The sequence below is a fragment of the Engraulis encrasicolus genome, chromosome 13, assembly GCF_034702125.1.
Source record: "Engraulis encrasicolus isolate BLACKSEA-1 chromosome 13, IST_EnEncr_1.0, whole genome shotgun sequence".
NCBI classification, from domain to species: domain Eukaryota; kingdom Metazoa; phylum Chordata; class Actinopteri; order Clupeiformes; family Engraulidae; genus Engraulis; species Engraulis encrasicolus.
Window position 1 is genome coordinate 19,658,318 of NC_085869.1, and position 19,451 is coordinate 19,677,768.

A 19,451-nucleotide genomic window follows, 5' to 3' on the forward strand; every position below is an offset into this window, starting at 1 on the left:
AAAAATGCATGTTGGTAATGGACAATAAAATCCTGTATAAACCCCACTAAATTAATGAGGAACATTTGTGGTGGTAGGCTACCCCCTTTCGCCCCCTTCCCCCCTTCCTCGCTCTTCTAGTATTTTAGCGATCCTAGTCGTCGAGGAGGCCATTGTTACAGATTGCTCCTCCATCATGGCTGGGCTCGGTTTGCGTGTGATTTATTGGCTCCACAGCTTTCTTGATTCCGCTCATTAGCTGGTTTCATTACCCCGTCGGTCATCTCGTCGCCTGCCAGATTGCTCTTTCTGAACTGCATTTCAGCGAGCGAGATTGCAACTGGGGGTCCTCTCCTCCTCGCAGAACAACAGTGGAGCACCGTGCTGCATTTTAAACACTTTGTAGCCTCCTCCTCCTCTTCCTCCTCCTCCTCCTCCTCTTCCTCCTCCTCCTCCTCCTCCTCCTCCACTGTGTGCTATAATGTGGTATGATATGGAGAACCCTCTCAGAAGGACTGAGACGACTCCAGAGGGAATATATTGTTGCTGAAAGCAGCGTACACGTACAGTCGCTTGCTCTTGTATTTTGGGGACAATCACTTTCCCCACCATCCAACCCTCCACCCCCCCACCGCCAACAGCTCCACCTTCCCAATCAGTTTTTGTCATCTTATTGGAAAGGCTGCCCTTGCCTCTACGCCAGGGGAGCTCCCAGGGGCACTGTGCTGCACAGCCAACCCAGCCCAGCCCAGCACACCCAACCCTCCTCATCCCCTCAATATTCATTTCATGTATTACAGTGGAGGAGGGCCCTGGCAGGCTATGGATTAGGTGGGGGGGATGTGGTGGTGGTGGTGGTGGTTGGGGGTTTGGGGCGTGGGGAGGGGTTGGTTGTGATGGCGGGTGGCTGTGAGGTGGGGGGTGGGGGGTAGCGGGAGGCAGGAAGGTGCTGTGTGCTGATGTGAATGCAAAGCGATCAGCTCTCCTCTCTCGCTGTGAGCCTGAAAACGACCCGACGTCGCTCTAATCTGATACACCCCCAGTCCACCACCACCTACCTCCTCCCTAACCAACCAACCCCCCTGCAATCACCACCAACCATCCAACCTCCTCCTCTTCAACTCCCTCAACCCCACCACCACCACCACCACCCTCAGCTCCAGCACTACCACTCCTCTATTCATAGAGCTGGCTGATAATCAGCTGCCTTCAGTGAGCCATCTCAAGGTTAAATGCTGGGGCGGAGTTGGCCCGTTTTATTTATTTGTTTGTTTTATTATCACACATATGCAGCACTCCTCTTCAATTTCAGTCTTTTTTTCGTCTGATTTATTATTCTTCCCTGGCACCCACCCCTCCACCCCCATCCTTCCCCCACCACCTCTGTCTCTATCATCACCACTATCCAACATGGGGCCACTACTGCTAAAGGCAGTGACTGCTGTTACATGCAAGGAGTTTTCCTGTTTTAATCGGAATATTGTCAGTATTCCGTTTAAAACAAGTTCTGGAATATTCCATTTATTCACTCCACATGTCAGTATTCTCTTTAAAACAAGTTCTAGAATATTCCGTTTACATGTGTGGATGAGTGTTGTGCTAGTGGAATATTCCCAGAATACAGCCACATTTGGAATGACTCAATATTCCAGTACAGTATTCCAATATTTCCTGCATGTAACTACAGTCAGTGACTGTACAGAGTAGACTTCAGGTTTGTTTAGTTTAGTTTATTTAATTAGCTTGTTTGTCAGGAGCTATGTACAAGACAGTTCTAGTACCAGAGTTAGCTAAAAAGCTAAGCAGTTGTTGGCTGAAGTGGCCGGGTCCTGGTGTGACTGCTCCCTGGGCCAGACAATTACGCGGTGCGGTGCCCATGGCACATTGATTGGTCACAGCCCCAGTCTGGTGCGGCGGGTGATGGTGTGTGACCCAGTGGCTCAGACTGAAACTGGATCTTTCAGATCTATATCGATGATCTCCCCATTTCACCCTCATTAAGTAACGAATATGAGAAGGGCATAGTATAGCTGCACAAACATGAAAGTAAACTCCATCGTGAAAATGAACCTTATTTTTATGTTTCTGTTGTAATATATCTTCTTCTCTTGTTCTCGTCCAACAACTGTCATAGCTGGATTTTGATCAAACTGTGCTTCTCTTTTTTTCCCAGGTGGAGAATCGACCCAAATATTATGGAAGAGAGTGAGTGACCTCGAGGATTATGTCGAGGATTTGTGATGTCTTATTTTGTTTGACATAATATAATATAGTATTGATCCATTGCACTTGCTGTTCAAACAGTCATCTTTTTTCTCTGAGCAAACACTAATGATTGTGGGTTCCCTCAAGGTACCATGGGATGATATCCAGAGAGGAGGCTGACCAGTTGCTCAGCGTGGCAGAAGGCAGCTACCTTATTCGGGAGAGCCAACGGCAGCCGGGAACCTACACGCTAGCCTTACGGTCAGTACAGCTGACGTGAGTGAGTCCCATTTTACTAAATAAGCCATTCACGTGCCTTGCTAATTATTTTACAGCGATGATTCATGTAAAAATAGCTCACTTTCAAGCTTTTCCAGAAAGGGCCTGTATATCTAATTTCTTTAACCGTTGCTTTTTAAGTGGATTTACCACATACAAATAATTTCGAAGAAATCTTTCAGTGTATTCTGCTTCAAAATCACCACACACCGTACACACAGTAATTGAGCCAGTCTGTTGTGTACTGTAGTGTTTGGCCAGATGCAATTATTCAGCAAGAAATAAGGCGGGAGCTTGCTGCTGATGATGAGGGGAATTAAAGTGGATTAAGCGAACGGCCGCTTAAACTCTTAACTGCCACTTGTTTCGTGTGGTCACTGGTCACGGTTACACGTCTGGTGATGAGCCCTACAGTAGTCTAATGAAGGGAAAGGGCCCTGGCCACAGCACAGTGCAGCAGGTGCCTTCTTGGCCTGCCTCCTGGCTTTCCCTCTTGACCTCTGACTTGGGTCCGCTCTGCCACGAGGACACGGCTGATCTGTTTTTAGTAGTCTCTGACCTCGCCTCGGCCTTTGGCCACTCGCATAAGCTGGTGTGTGTGTGTGGTACAGGTACCTAATGCAGGTGCCGCCCGTGCCACTGTGGAGCACTTCACTTCACTTCTTACTCTCGTCGCTCTAACATGTCCTCCTTTCACTCTCATTTATCTAATTTCAGTCTCTCTCTCTATCTCTCTCTCGGTCTCTTTCTTTCTTTCTTTCTTTCTTTCTTTCTTTCTTTCTTTCTTTCTCTCTCTCTCTCTCTCTCTCTCTCTCTCTCTCTCTCTCTCTCTCTCTCTCTCTCTCTCTCTCTCTCTCTCTCTCTCTCTCTCTCTCTTTTGCATGTATATAATGTCTCTTGCCCTCTAAATCTTTCTTTTGCTTTTTCTGTCTTTCTTTGTCTCTCTTTTTTTTCCTTCACATCGTTCTTGGCACATTGTCAGTGACATTTTAACCAAGAGGATAAACGTGGAAGTACCCGTACCTTTTCATATGTTTGGAAACGGTCAACAGTGTTGCAGTTCAAATGGCAGTTGGCCTTTAATGGCATTAGTGTCAGTGAGTGGCTGTCAGACGTCTGGGATTGCCCCAGTCTCCAAATCTCCAAGCCTCTCGCAAGCACTGTGCAGAGTCCCGGAGCCAACCGCACACACAAAGACCGCACTGTTGGCCCAGGGAGAATCAGGCAATCCCACAAGCAATATATTTCTTCATGGTTGACATTCAACCCCCCCCATCTCCCTCCTCCCCCCACCCCCACCCCCACCTCACTTGGGGATCTTGGGATAACTCGCACAGGAAACCAGATGAGAGAGAAAGAAAAAAAAAAATAAAAAAAAAACACACAAAAAAAAACACACTCCATCTGTAACAGACAATTTCCTGTTTGTCTGATACACATTGATATTTCCTTTTTTTTCCCTGACAAAAAAAGTGCGGACTGTGCACAATGTGACTATGCACTGCTGGATCCTTTAAAGGTTAGCTACCTTATTTGATGTTCCTCCATACACCCTAATGACATTGACCTCCCCACCTGCTCCTGCTTTAGTTAAGGCATTGACTTTGCCATTGGCTGTACGCACAGTACCTGACAATGTTTGTCCGCCTTATTGTAGAGAGCTTCAATTGGTACCGGTGTCCCGCTTCTCCAAGATGCCTCTTTACCCTTATCAGCATTACTGCTGTGATCAATGGACATCATTGACTCGAGGTTGGAAACTGCCTCAGCCTCGAGACGAGACCTGTGTAGCATAAACGCAGACATGTGAGCACTTATGGATTGTATCGGTGAAGCAGAGGGGAGAACTGATATTGAAGAAATAGCAGCCCTATAATGGGTCTTTGATTAGTCCCGGTGTGATGTCTGTGCTGTTATTAATCACAGCTCTCCACCCCTAAGCTACTGTATGAACTGATCCTTTCGATGTTTTTAGAGAGGGCTCCTGTACATGAAAGAGTCAGAGAGGTGCAAGAAATTCAATTAAGCACCTTCTGCGCCGCCTATTGTAATCTGGGAAGTGATCCTGGCGTGTTTTTAGAAAGCTGTTGGATGCGGGGCCGCTGACTGACAGCTTTGGTTGGGCCCGGGACAAAGTCATTTGAAAGGGCCCCAAAATCCAGTACAAACAATGTATTGAGGACCCAATTCTGGGCCACCCCTGTTTCTCTGAGCCCGGGACAAGTGACCCCTTTGTCCCCTTCTGTCGGCTTCTCTGGCTGTGTTCATGCAGGAGTAGTCGGAACAGATGTAGGAAGTTACATGGCAAGACTATCCTAAGGGGCCAGCAGCGGCTTCCTGCTCTCCCATTATTGATCAGTGCTAAAAGGCCTCTATTATTTCAGCCCATTAAGGCCTACTGAGGAGCAAGATGATACAGCTGGCTCATGTAAAAAAAAACACAGTCTCCCTGGTCTAATGTTGCACCCTCGTTGCCCTCTCCTCTCCCTCATCGAGGGCTACTTGAGTGCATCAGGAGATGAGCCTCGCCCTTCTCATGGGCTATGGTCTCTCTTTATCGGACAGCCGGCTTTCGGGAAGCAGTTTTTGAACATCTTTTTCCACAGTCAGATTGGATTTCTCCTTCAACCTGCACGGTGCTATTGTTTTTTTTTGCTGGCCCGTTCCGTGGTGCACTGTAGAAATACTTGTGTTTTTCAACCCACTGCAGCTTTGGCAACCAGACCAGGAACTTCCGGCTGTACTATGACGGCAAGCACTTTGTGGGCGAGAAGCGCTTCGAGTCCATCCACGACCTGGTGACCGACGGCCTGATCACGCTCTACATCGAGACCAAGGCGGCCGAGTACATCGCCAAGATGACCATCAACCCCATCTACGAGCACGTGGGCTACACCACGCTCAACTGCGAGCCGGCGCCCAAGCGCCACACGCAGCACAGCAGCCCGCAGGCGCAGCTCAGGGACGTGCCCGACGCCCGTCTGCCCCTGGGGGACGAGGGCAGCCTGGAGGAGAGGGTGAGTCGTCTGGCTTCTTCTCTTCCTGTATTCGAGTGGGGTACCGAGGGAGATTTATCAAACCTATGGGGTTTTTTATGTTTTTATCTGACTTTTAAAGCACATTGAGCTGCATGTATGTATTAACTCTGTCTACGCTGTATACATAAAGTTACCGTATTTGTATTATTATTATTATTATTATTAGATGAGTGGAAGCAAAAAGAGATGGCAGGAGAAAGAGAGCAAGAAAGAGAGCGAGCGAGGACAAGAGGAAAGTGAAGAGAATGTGTAGCCATTTTTAATAGATTTTGAACCTCTGGAGTTTTTATTTCTCAACTGCCTTTCTGTTGAAGTGCTGGTGGGCTGTACCATCTGACTGTTTGTAGGGTGAGGGTGGAAGTGTCTGTTTACGGGTGGGCGAGATGGGGGATTGTTTGTGTTCTGCAGTAAGCTAGTGAGGTGGTTTTGGCCAATTATTGCTGTGAAAAAGTCTTCAATGTGCTGAAGAAGGTGCATGACTGTGGCTAAGTGATGAGCTGTGTCATTATTCATCTGATGAAGAGCCGTGCTGCACAACGCAGCCATTCAGACCCGCTATGCTACGCCATATATCCACTGCATATAGGCTCCACTGTCTGTGTCCTCTTTACACACTTCTATTTTAGTCCGCTGTCTTTGAGCACACGGCTTTGACAAGAGAGCACATCCTTTGATGTGGGCATGTTTTGGCCTCTGGCAGATCGTTTGTCTTGATAACCTGTCTTACAAAAGGAGATTATTTGTTTCGGACCCTGTCAAGGGGACTGAATGTCCCACAAAAACATGGCTTGGGAAGCCTATCTAATAAAAAGGCCATTTGTTTCTTCCAGTCCACGTGTTTGCTGGGGTCAGTGCTAGTGGTCATTTCTCTCTTTTCTCTCTCTCTCTCTCTGAAAGCACATTGAAAGGGAAAGGCCAGCACAGGGCCTTCCACTCCAAAGAGCTAAGTCAAGCGCGGAAGATTTTTTTGCAGAAATGATTGAAACTCATCAGAGTCTTGTAAAGTCCTCTTCCAAAACCTCTCTAGCAGCTGAAGAATTTGTTTTTGAAATGGAATCAAAACTTCATGTTGCTGTTAAATGCTTGTAAATGAACAACTCATTATCTGTTTTTAAGATTGAAATGCCATTGGCAAGAACTACTTGAAGGGTGACACAGAAAGCTTGAATGAGGTTTTGATTCTTGTTCTGTGATCTGAAATGCTCCAGAAGCTTTCCTAAAAACCTTGGAAAACAATGTGAGGGTCTGGGATTTGAAACTTGCGGGGAATTAATCTCTTGGGATTAATTGGCAACTTTATTACGAAATGCAAGCCTCACACATGTTTTGCCTTTGTGTCGGTAGGGAGGTAATGAACATTTTGTACACCACTTTCGCAGACTGTAAGAGCACACCTAGGAACACTTTGAACTTCAAGCATTCTGTTGTGAATATTATGTAGCGTAGGTGGTAGGAGCGCTGGTGTATGGCAATTATTTTTAAGGGGAAAGAATTGAACAGGAGTGAGGGCAGTTAGATACATTTGATGCCATTTTGTATCTGTTGTTCAGAACATTTTTCAAAGAGGAATGTTTTTAAAAAGAGGATGTTCAGAATGTCAAGCACTTTTGTCTTCAATATCTACCGATCCTCAAAAAACAAAAAAAAAGTAGGTGGAAATATATTTTGTATCTCTTGGTTTGGTTTGATCTGATTTATGTATGAATATAGAAAGACACAGAGTATCCAAAGGATTACATGTAAAAGCATGTAACACTTATTTCCACCATGGTCCCCTCTGTCAGCTTTGACTCTGACGTCATATGCTGTTGCTAAAGTAGCGTGTGCTGTTGGATTGAATAAAATTCAGTTGTGTAGAATCCGTTTCATTTAGTTAACATGTCTGGTCTCCTTCTTGCCTGATTATCATCGATCATCTCTTCGAAACTTGGTCTGACCAAGAGCATGAGAATTAACGACCCGCATCCCTTGGTGTGCTAATGGTTGTTTGCTTCTCGACAAAGTGGGAGGAGTTCCCGATTTTTCGGGAGCTCAGAAAGTACTTGACCTGACTAGTAGCAATGGTGAAGGTGTTGTGTCACTAGGAGGGCACGGCCTGGCTACTCTTTCCCATCCTCCTGCATGACTGAGGTACCCTGAGCATGGTACCGCCCCGCCACACTGCGCCCTTTCGGGTGCCATTGGGGGCTGCCCCCTAGCACGGGTGAGGCTGGCATAAATGTAATTTTGTTGTGTGCAGTCAGTGAACACTTGTGTGCTGTGGAGTGCTGTGTCACAATCACAATGGGAGTTGGTTGTTTCCCAGTTGGGCTTTCACAAAGGACTCCTCCACTGAATTGTATTCAGTCCATTTCATTTAGTTAACACATGCCTAAGGAGTCCTCCACTGAATGTCTCCATATTCCCGATCTCTTCTCCTCAACACAACTTAATCAGTTCCCCAGAAAGAAGCCGTCTCCCTCCCTGATGGGTCATCACCACTGATTAAGAGCCCAAATCAGTAGGCATATGCCTTCATGTATGACAACGAATCAATCAGCCCCCAATTAATCATGCTAATTCAGGCACGGTCATTGCGCGGCTGTTAAATATTTGCTAATTGCGCTCAGCGGCTGATAATCTTTATTTTACTTCCACATCATTTGAAGTGATGGACTATGGAAATGAAGACTCAGTTTGCTGCTGTTGCTGCTGCTGCTGAACACAATGAATGTGTTGTGATGGAAATGAGGATGGCTGGAGACTGGGGGAGAGAGAGAGAGAGAGAGAGAGAGAGAGAGAGAGAGAGAGAGAGAGAGAGAGAGAGAGAGAGAGAGAGAGAGAGAGAGAGAGAGAGAGAGAGAGAGAGAGAGAGAGAGAGAGAGAGAGAGAGAGAGAGAGAGAGAGAGAGAGAGAGAGAGAGAGAGAGAGAGAGAGAGAGAGAGAGAGAGAGAGAGAGAGAGAGAGACGCATACTGAATAAACCTGCTTATCAGAGAGAATCGCAAATGTATTGAAGAAACAGCTGTGACCTGAAGGTGCCCGTATGCGGCGCGCAGACAAAGGGACCAATATACAAGCGTTGTTGCCGTGCACTGCGCCGTGTGCCGTGCACTGCGCCGTGTGCCGTGCGTGCACAATCTCGCAGGCAGCGTGCGTGTGTTTGTTTTCCCATTGGGTGTTATCGCGCTTGCCGTTGCCGCGCCACGCTCCGTCTTTTGTTGTTTTTGTCGTACAGTATCCGGTGCGATATTATGTGCGGAGCGAGTGGCATGCTGCCCCCTGCTTCTTTTCCTTCTAGAGACCGTTCATTTTGGAGGGATGACGGATGGTGTGTGTTGACTCTGAATGATGAGCTCCGCTCTGTAAATTACTTTTCTATCTCTGGGGCTCTAGCCGGCCAAAGCATACATGTGCACACACGTACACAACGTACACATACAGACAGACACACACACACACACACACACACACACACACACACACACACACACACACACACACACACACACACACACACACACGTGGCCGAGGGCAGGAAGGAGCGCTGTTCCTGCTGCAGCGTGGGTAATATCGGTAATCTCCAGTAATTGAAAGGCGTCTGAACTCCAGGAAGTCTCTGCCTCTTCCCGGCCCGGGCCGGCTCATATAACGGAAGAGCACTTTCTCTCTGTCTGTCCGTGGAAATATTGCTTCATTGTTATTGCAGAGCGCGGGCCAGGAGAGCTGTTGCGGGAGAGAGGAGAGGGGGAAGGAGAGAAGAGGGGGATGAGGAGGAGGAGGAGGAGGAGGAGGTGGAGTGGTGGGTAGTCGGGGATACTTTAAAGCACCACATGACATTACAGCTCACCACAGTTTCCTGGCAAATCCATACAAGCGCACATCAAACAATTTTCTTTTCTTTTACTTCTCCGCTCTTCTCAAAGCTCCCTTATTTATTTATTTTTTTCCCCTTACAAACTATTTGTCTTGCAGTTCCACAGATCTAGCTGCCGGTCCCATTGTTGTGGTCAAGCCATGTACTGTTCTCATCACCAGATCACATTCACCAAGAAACAACACTTGCAGAAGACTGGATTTGATTTGCCAGTGGATGGAAGCAGGGATGTCGTACAGTGGGGGTAAAGTGTGGCTGAGTCACCAAGGCCCCATGTATATACAGTACAGTGTCACCAACGTTGTGCCCGCAGGCACCAGGTAGCCCTCCAGGAACTTCTGAGGTGCCCACTAAGGATGTTAATAAGGATGTTAATAAATAAGGACGTTAATAAACAGTGACGACTACCAGATTTTAGTCACAGTTAATGCTTTTCTTGATTTAAATATGAGATTATTTATTCTTTATAACCTATAGCCTAATTAAATTATCATTTAATAATAGTGTGATTTGAGAATGATGCCAAGACATCAGTAGGGAATTTTGAACAAAAGTAGCCCTTGAGTAGCCCTCCGTAGCCCTCGTTAGCCCTCAGACCCAGAAAGGTTGGGGACCCCTGCAGTAACACCATCCAATTTATGTAGCTACTGTATATGACTGTGTGGGCTCCATTGGAGTTGATTGTACAAAGTGCCCACAATTTGCTGCTACGCCCCTGGATGGAAGTTTTGGAAAGCAGGCCTCAGGGCCCTGTGGTCTGTGGCTGCAGAGAGCCAGTCTGCTCTTAGCAGAGTCAAGTCCCCCAGCAGGATGCATAAGGAGAGGCAGAACCAGAACAGGCCTGGAGAGCAGGCATCAGCACCTTCAGGTTCTCTCTGTCTTTCTTTCTTTCTTTCTTTCTTTCTTTCTTTCTTTCTTTCTTTCTTTCTTTCTTTCTTTCTTTCTTTCTTTCTCTCTTTGTCTCTCTCTATTTCTATGTCTCTCTCTCTTTCTCTCTCTATTTCTATTTCTCTCTCTCTATTTCTTTCTTTCTTTCTTTCTTTCTTTCTTTCTTTCTTTCTTTCTTTCTTTCTCTCTTTGTCTCTCTCTATTTCTATTTCTCTCTCTCTCTTTCTCTCTCTCTATTTCTATTTCTCTCTCTTTCTTTCTCTCTTTCTCTCTCTCTCTCTTTCTCTTTCTCTCTCCTCTCTCCTCTCTCACTCTCGCTCTCTCTCTCTCTCTCTCTCTCTCTCTCTCTCTCTCTCTCTCTCTCTATCTATCTCATTCTATCTCTCTCTCTCTCTCCTCTTTTTCCACCGACCAAAAAACCTTAAACCACTCCTCAGCATAAAGGACTTTGAGTAGACACTTTCACTCGTGGAGAAAAAAAGCCAGCTGCGCATGCAAACTGTCCATGAATTACAACCAGAGGTGTTGATCTGCAAATGCTACACAATTCGCATGCTGTAAAGCGCAATGGTTTAGGGAACCAATCCCTGTGGTGTCAAGGATAAGAATCATTACTTTAGATCCCAGTTTGGCTTAATTACATGCACACAAATGTTTATTTATACACATTTTATGAGCACAACACCCATATAAACCCCAGGTCTGTTCTCCTCAAGATTGTGAGCTAGCGTTTTTCTTGACTTGACCAAAGTGTGTGCGTGTGTGTGCGCGTGCGCGTGTCTGAGTAGCTGGTAGCTGTGTGCGCGTGCGCGTGCGTGCGTGTGTGCATGCGTGCGCGTGTGTGTGTGTGTGTGTCTGCGACTGTGATGGGGTATGAGAGGTTGAGGGGGTGGGTGGTGTTGTGGTGGATGGGGGGGTCATAAAAGCAGCTTCCGTCTAATCTTGCTTTGGTAGGCATCCTGTAAAAAGGGCCCGACCACAGCTTATCCACTTAAAGGTAGGCGTGTGGCGCACCAGGCCCTTTAAACTCAGCTTTTGTTTCACATCTGCATTAACTTAAGTCGTAAAATACGTAAAAAAGAAAAATCAAATCACCACAGGTCCATTTCGGAAAATACTGAGTGTATGTGTGTGTGCGCATGTGCGTGTGTGTGTGCGTGTGTGTGCGTGTGTGTGTGTTTCTGCGAGCTTCAGCTTGTGGCCCTCTCCTGCACTGCTGTATACCTCACTGCAGCCCGTCAGCAGTCTGTGTGAACCCTGTGGCCAGCGCTTATATAAAAAAAGTGATGCAAGAAGTGAAGGCTGTTGAGCTGGCTTATTCATTCAGTTTGAAATGGCTGTGGCATTCTTGCATTTTGTCACACATTGCTTGCTTTTATCAGATTACATGCTATTGGCAGTGGATATCCATTGTTGAGGCATCCTCGGGGCCTGAATGGCTTCTCATCGCTGACTAGCGGCTCTGTTGGGCTTTAGAAATGCTCCGAGGCCAATCACAAGATTGTGTTGTGTGAGTGTGTGCGTCTGTGTGTCTGTCTGTGTGTATGTTTTTCTGGGGCCTCTCTCCTGTGTGTGTGTGTGTGTGTGTGTGTGTGTGTGTGTGTGTGTGTGTGTGTGTGTGTGTGTGTGTGTGTGTGTGCGCGTGCGTGCGTGCGTGCGTGCGTGCGTGCGTGCGTGCGTGCGTGCGTGCGTGACTATGTGCCTATGTGCCTATGTGCGTGCGTGCGTGCGTGCGTGCGTGCGTGCGTGCGTGCGTGCGTGCGTGCGTGACTATGTGCCTGCGTGACTATGTGCGTGCGTGACTATGTGCGTGTGTGCATGCGTGTGTGTATGCTCGTGTGTGTGCATGCATGAATGTATGTGTGTTTGTTTGTGTCAATGTTTGTGTGTATAGTTTCTGGGGGGCCCTCTCCTGGTACTGTATTGTGTATTCAGGGGGTGCTATGCGTGGACGATCCCCTTAGAACAGTGATTCTCAAACTGTGGGCCAGGGGCCAACTCTGTCCCGTACAGGCATTTTATTCGGCCCACATATATAATTATTATGGTATGGCGTAAGTGGGCCCTGGCCAATGACACAGCTCACACTCGTATGCAACACAATATGTGCAGGCACATTTGAACTACCATAAGTGATGGGAAAGACTGAGTGTGAAATTCAACTATAAGTATTAAGTGCATGCACACACAATTTTAGTCAAAACAATTTTTTCAAATAATATTGATCTTAATATTAATAAAATATTAAATTCAGCCCTCGACTTCCAGACTTCCAGGTTCCAGATTTTGATTTTGGCCCTCTGTGAATGTGAGTTTGACACCCCTGCCTTAGAATAGATATCCCCACTGAGGTAGCAGTTGGCTCTCTCCTCTCCTCTTTCCAACCATCAGCCGTTAGGGAGCTAGGCAACAGTACAGACAGTGAGAGAGAGAGACGAGCAGGGGTTTAAGTGTGGTGGTCCTCTAACAGCCATTGGTGCTTTAACTGACATCCTCTGACATCCGTTTTTGACCTGATGGTTTGGACAAGGGAGGTCCTTTTAAAGAGAAAATATTGCAGACATTCACACGAGTCATCTGACCACATCATTGAATATGCCAGTGCTCTCTCGCTCTTTACTGTACACCCCTTTTCTGTGTCCCTTCTCTGTAATCTGATGGATTAGTGTCCCAATTAAATTATTCTACGCTCTTGCATTCATATTTGTGTGTACAAACACACACGCGCGCACACACACACACGCACGCACGCGCGCACGCACGCACGCACGCACGCACGCACGCACGCACGCACGCACGCACGCACGCACGCACGCACGCACGCACACACACACACACACACACACACACACACACACACACACACACACACACACACACACACACACACACAAAGGCACCATTGCAGTAATCATATTCCCTTTCATTCTCCCTTCCTCCACAGTGTTGTGTAACTGTGCCGTAGTTTAGTTGCCAAGGCTGCTGAGGGGCCCCACTGAAAAAACACATGACAACAAAACGTTGCACAAAAACGTTTTGCAAAAGAAATGCAGAACCTCCACTCACGACATAGTGGATAATTTAGAGCTGTTTATAGGTAAGCATTCAAGGCTGACTGAAATCTGAAGAAGGGAGTACTAACAAATTGGACAGCCAATGCAAGTTCGGACCCTTTTCATCCAAGGTTGATTTGTTTCTTGGAAATAGCACTCTGTAATTTTTTTGTTCCTGATTTCTTTTTTATTCTTTTAGTCTTTCATTCTTTCCTTTCCCTCAGAGTCTTTGAGAGATATGTTCTATCCTCACCACAATTCCATGAGAAGTGCACCACGTCAGAGTGCATCCCTTTTTGTCCAAAAAGTCAGAGAATGCGCACAGGTGCTGGACCAAACAGAAAATAACTGAAAGGAAAATATGAACGTCCGCAACAACACTGTTCGTTTAGGAGCATCACAGTGATGCATCCCTTTTTAGAAGCGTCCTAGCATCTCTATAAGAGGGTATGTCCGTCCGTCCGTCTGTCCGTCCGTCTGTCTGTCTGAAACGCATTCTTTAAATCGGCCAAAACAGATCTTCGCCACCATTTTTCACACTACTCTCTTGTCTTCATTTTTGTGCTAGGGCATTGCATGCCCGCCACTACTCCTGAATAAACAACACTTGGACGCATCTTTGTCCGCCTGTCTGACTTGTTTTCCCTGCCGTTCTCTCTCTCCCTCTCCCTCCCTCCCTGCCTGAGTCCAGTAGCCTTGACTGGCCCAGCTGGTGCTTGGAGAGCCTGAGGGCTAATTAGGCTGGGTGAGCGCCAGCCTGACGTTACCGTGGCTGCATTGTGGCCCGCTGACAAGGGGAAACAAATGGATTTGTTGTCCCGGGCCCAGGGAGATAGGGGGCCCAGAAATGGGTCCCCATTACATTATACGTATTGGGTAGGGGCCCTTTCAGATGACTTTGTCCTGGGCCCAGCAAAAGCTGCTGACGTTACTGTGGCCACAGTAGACAGATGTAGCATAGGTCCTCAGTAGCACCACTGGGCCTCGCTCTCTTGCAGGCCAGTGAGCAGGGGACAGCAAGGAACTTCTGTGTGTGTATGTGTGTGTGTGTCTCTGCGTGTCTCTGTGTGTCTCTGTGTGTGTGTGTGTGTGTGTGTGTGTGTGTGTGTGTGTGTGTGTGTGTGTGTGTGTGTGTGTGTGTGTGTGTGTGTGTGTGTGTGTGTGTGTGTGTGTGTGTGTGTGTGTGTGTGTGTGTGTGTACACATACATGAACATGTGTGCAGTTTTCCATGAATTGACCCGCTGCCAAGGGTTTTTTTCTGGGCAGAACGAGGGACGGGGAAGTACACAGAAGGACGCATTCCGGCCCGGCTGACGTGCCGGTACATTTAACCTCATGTTCCAGTCGCCTTCATGAGGCACATGTTCTGAAATGCCCCGTACATCACTTAGAATGATGCATGTAAATATAGCATGTGTCCTGTCCCCCTGCCTCTCCTCCCCTCCTCTCATACAGCATGTTCTTCTCCTCTCACAAAACAAGAGGCTTTTGTTGGCTGCTTCCATGCTGCGTTACTGACCCCTGGTCCTATTTGGAATCAAAGAGAAAGTCTGGCTGGCTTGTCATCTGTGGGGTCCAGCCAGTCCTCCAGCCTCTAATGCCTACTTATCTCATCTGTAAATGGTGGCGGGCGGCTAGGCTGGACTTCTGCGATGCTTATCAAGCCCGCTGTTGTCTTCCTGCTGACCGGGTTTTCCCCCACGCACGTCGTCGTCTCTCTTCCTTTATTCTCCCGAGTATTCACTGCCAACCGCGCGCTGATGTGAAGCGCACTGTGTGGGCGTTATAAAAATATCTATACCCAGAACTCTCTGTGTGTGTGTGTGTGTGTGTGTGTGTGTGTGTGTGTGTGTGTGTGTGTGTGTGTGTGTGTGTGTGTGTGTGTGTGTGTGTGTGTGTGTGTGTGTGTGTGTGTGTGTGTGTGTGTGTGTGTGTGTGTGTGTGTGTGTGTGTGTGTGTGTGTGTCTTCCAGTGCCTTCCATTGCTCACTTGTCGGGTGACGTCGGCTGGAGTTGCGCATAGCCAGGGAGGGCGACAGTGAATAATTTGAGCATTTTAGGAGGATAACAGGACGGTGGCAGAGACGTATCCTCTCCAGGGCCTGGCGTTCATCTCGGTAAACAGAAAGATAAACGCTGCGGCGCCGTGACAGGAAGTACAGGAACACCACGCCGTTCCCATGGGAACCCTCTGCCCCAGAACAGATGTTCTTACATCCCACACAAAAATATGACACATAGTTTATACTGCACGCACACACGCACACACTCCTCCACAGGTCTCTCTCATCTCAAGCACACCAAATGATTTGGATTCAAAATGTCGTGCGGTCCTCAAATAATTACAAGCTTTTAAGAAGTTTTCTGCTGTTATGTTTTTGTGGTTTGAACTTTTCAAACCTTTTGCTGTAGTTTGTGTGTCGGGTTATTACAGGGCGCAGTTAACATCTACAATGCAGAGTGTGGGGGGGGTGATTGTAGGCAGTCGGAAGGAAGTTAGTTAAAATGGATATCCCTAATTCAGTGCTCCGGCTTCGGTCACGCAAGGGCAGTGGCACGGCATCGACCCCGGCAGAAATGAACCTGCTGTCACCGTGGCAGTGGCTTTGCCAAGTCCGCCTAAAGGAACGGGGATCCCTTGCAAATTGGGCCAATTACCTTTTCTCCCCTCTCTCTCTCTCGTCTGTCTTGCTCTCTTTTTCCTCCCTGACTTTCCCCCTCTCCTCTCCTCCGCCACTACTCCTCTTCTCCCCTCTCCCTCTCCCTCTCTCTCTCTCTCTCTCTCTCTCTCGTCTGTCTTGCTCTCTCTTTACCCCTCTCCTCTCCTCTCCTCCACCTCTACTCCTCTTCTCCCCTCTCCCTCTCCCTCTCTCTCTCTCTCGTCTGTCTTGCTCTCTCTTTCCCCCCTGACTTTCCCCCTCTCCTCTCCTCTCCTCTCCTCTCCTCTCCTCTGCCTCTACTCCTCCATTCCCCGCTCCAGCAGTCAAGTGGCTTTTCCTCCTCGCCGCCGTGCCAATGAATTCAACCCCCACCACACTCTGACCTAAATATCAAACACAAATTTTCAGTTCCAGTCTGATGGTAACTAGAGCGTCTGGTCGTCTCTCTGAATGTCAATGAGTGGAACTGAGGACAGGTCCCCGAGATAAGACACGCAATCCTGGCCCTGCCTTGACCAACCCGTAGGGCACTCGTCTACCATGCGGCTGACCTGGGTTTGATTCCTGGCCCGGGTCCTTTGCTGGCCCTTCCCCGTCTCTCTCTCTCTCCCCTCTCGCATCCTGTCACCACCTTCACTGTCCTATCATAAAATAAAGTAAAAAATACCAAAAAAAGACACACAATCCTGTCTCTGACCGCCTCACGTGTGGAGACACAGACCTCAAATGAACGTTGGGGGCCCCTGTGTGTGCCAGTGTATACTATTCGACATGGGGTGTGTACTCTTGAACATTATACTGGAGATCCATGGCCATGTCCTGCAATGTGTACAATGTGTTCATCAGCAAAACATGTGCCTTGTCTTCGTCTCCTGCTGTAGAAAGAACCTCACATGAACTCATAACAGATTGGCATTTAGGGACCGGGGGGCTGTCTGTGCCAGTGAGCTATGTGACATGAGGTGTGTCATATACATTCCCCTGTTGTATGCAGAACATGTTCGTCAGCAAACGTGTGTCTGCTATAGACAAGACCTCATATGGCTTTTCAACATCAAACTGGCATTGGTCTGTGTCATTGTGCTTGAGGTGTGGCATGAGGTGTGTTACTCTTCCCCTGTGTGCTGCAGTGTGTGCAGCAACACCATACATGCTTCCTGTGTCCTGCTGCGTTAAGGGCCGTACACACACGTCGCTGCTAGTTGCTCGCTCAGCGAATGAACTCAATAGAATGTCAATGTGTTCCAGCGAGACTAGCAGGTGAGTAGGCGAGTACTGTACAAGCAATGCGATGTGGGCGAATCCCGAGTTGAAAATATTTTATCTTTGAGCGAGGCGAGTAGGCGAGTAACCAATTGGAAGGCAGAGTTCGGTACTTCTCACCTGTTCATTGGCAGTTAAAGCCGCGGGAACTTTCAGCGAACATTCCATGAAAGAGAGGCGAGTAGGCGAGCAAGCGAGAAGCTAGCAAATAGCAGCGATGTGTGTGTACGGCCCTTTAGAGGGCAGAGTGTGTTCCGCTGCTGCACTGTTGTGTAACTGATCGATCCCGCTCTGCAGAGCCAGCGGAGGAGGTGCCCAAGGAGGTAACTGCAGGTGCCTTGTACAGGACAGAGGACACCTTTTGTGGAGCAGAGCACGAGCACAGGTCTTCTGTCAAGATGGGCCACTTTTGACGAGGTGCGCTGCCAATAGCCTGTTGACATAGCCCAAACCCCCTCTCTCCTTGGTGCCCGTGTAGTGCGTTGCAATGACTAAGTAACTCAGCTCGACAAGTAGCTCATATCGACAAGACAGCCTCTCTCTCTCTCACACACTCTCTCTTGGGGCTCTCTCTCTCTTGGGGCTCTCTCTCTCTCTCTCTCTCTCTCTCTCTCTCTCTCTCTCTCTCTCTCTCTCTCTCTCTCTCTCTCTCTCTCTCTCTCTCTCTCTCTGTCTGTCTGTCTGTCTGTCTGTCTGTCTGTCTGTCCGTCTGTGCCTGTCTCTCTCTCTCTTCCCACCCCCCCTCTCTCTCTCTCTGTCTTGCGCCGTCTCTATATCTCTCTCTCTCTCTCTCTCTCTCTCTCTCTCTCTCTCTCTCTCTCTCTCTCTCTCTCTCTCTCTCTCTCTCTCTCTCTCTCTCTCTCTCTCTCTCTCTCTCTGCCTGCCTGCCTGCCTGCCTGCCTGCCTGCCTGCCTGCCTGCCTGCCTGCCTGCCTGCCTGCCTGCCTGCCTTTACATTAGTGCCAGCTCAGCTCTTTACCTCTTCACTGTCACCCAGCCAAAGGCTTGTCCTCCTCCCCGCCACATGTTCCTCTTAGATACAGATAGAGGCCGAGTTGACTTCGGAACATTCTGTGCTTCGAACTCTTCCACTGCAGATTGTGCTTCGAACTCTTCCACTGCAGATTGTGTGCAAGAAGAAGTCAAGTTCACTTGCAGAACTTCTCGGCTCTCTTTTATTTTTGTATTTTTTTGTCCCACGCTCTTGACTTGGATAGATGGCGGGGTAGATGGTGATTTGTGGGAGGTTTTGGCTTTTACTCGTCACCCAGGCAGTCAGGATAATGCTCAGTGCTCAACAGTACTACTTCGTTAGATGGCTAGCTAGCATGAGTGTCTGAACTCCCCACAACATGAGCATCTGATCCCCAACCCTCCCTGCATGGAAACGCGTAACAAAACCATTCCCTTGAATGCAATAAAACATCAGATATAAATTTGGGGAGATTTTCCTTTTCTCTCCGTCCATTTGATTTACGATTTTTATTTCTTGTGGTCTGGGTTTAAGGAAGTTATTTCTTTCATTTTCACATTTTTGGATTGTTTTATATGGCTGTGAGGTGTTTGCTTGGGCTAATGGCTCCAAGGCTTGATATGTTGTGTATGTGTATGTGTGTTTTTCTGCTGTGACCTTGCTGTAAGGATGGCAGGGCCCGATAGCAAGCGCTTCATACATCACTGTCATGGCAACGGCCACAGCTGGGTAATCTATTTGTCTCGCTGGAAGAAGTGGAGAAACGCAGTATAATTTGTTTTTCAGCCATTTTTGCAATGTAAGCAAGGAATGTGAAGCGCTTTGGGAGCCGGGACAGAGAGGAGAAAGAGAAGGAGAGAACATCCAGCCAGCCTCCAAACGCCATTTATTTATTCAAGATGGCTTTGCTGGGTCTCCCTGTGTGTTTTATATGAGATGCTGACATTGTTTTAGCTAGTCCGGTGTGAATGGAGCTTGGTGCCTTTGTGGTGATGATTGCCGCACTCACTGTACAACCTTTGCTGAGTAGCTTTGCATCTAAATCATGGGTCTGCTTCAGAAGATGGGAGGGCAGGGGATTCTGAACAAGTGCAGATTGTTTTCAGAAATTGTCACCACCAGCACCACTCCTCCATTATCCCCCAACCCCACCTCCTCCTCCTCCTCTCAGCCTCTCTTTACCCTTTCCTTTCAGGCTGGTTGATTCGGATGGGAAAAACAAGCTGGAAACAACGGCTCGTTCTCCCCCCCCCCCCCCC

General features: G+C 48.0%; 1 protein-coding gene across 4 annotated transcripts in view; it reads left to right on the forward strand.

The window, feature by feature from the left end:
* Positions 1–19,451, forward strand: part of chn1 (chimerin 1) — a 56,145-nt gene that overhangs the window by 12,385 nt on the left and 24,309 nt on the right. For 3 of the 4 annotated variants that reach the window (XM_063213390.1, XM_063213388.1, XM_063213389.1), the window contains 3 exons: positions 2,153–2,184; positions 2,332–2,460; positions 5,174–5,480. In XM_063213390.1, coding sequence (XP_063069460.1) covers positions 2,153–2,184; positions 2,332–2,460; positions 5,174–5,480 — 468 coding nt within the window. The remainder of the gene's footprint in view (positions 1–2,152; positions 2,185–2,331; positions 2,461–5,173; positions 5,481–19,451) is intronic. The other variant, XM_063213391.1, reaches the window with a different exon arrangement.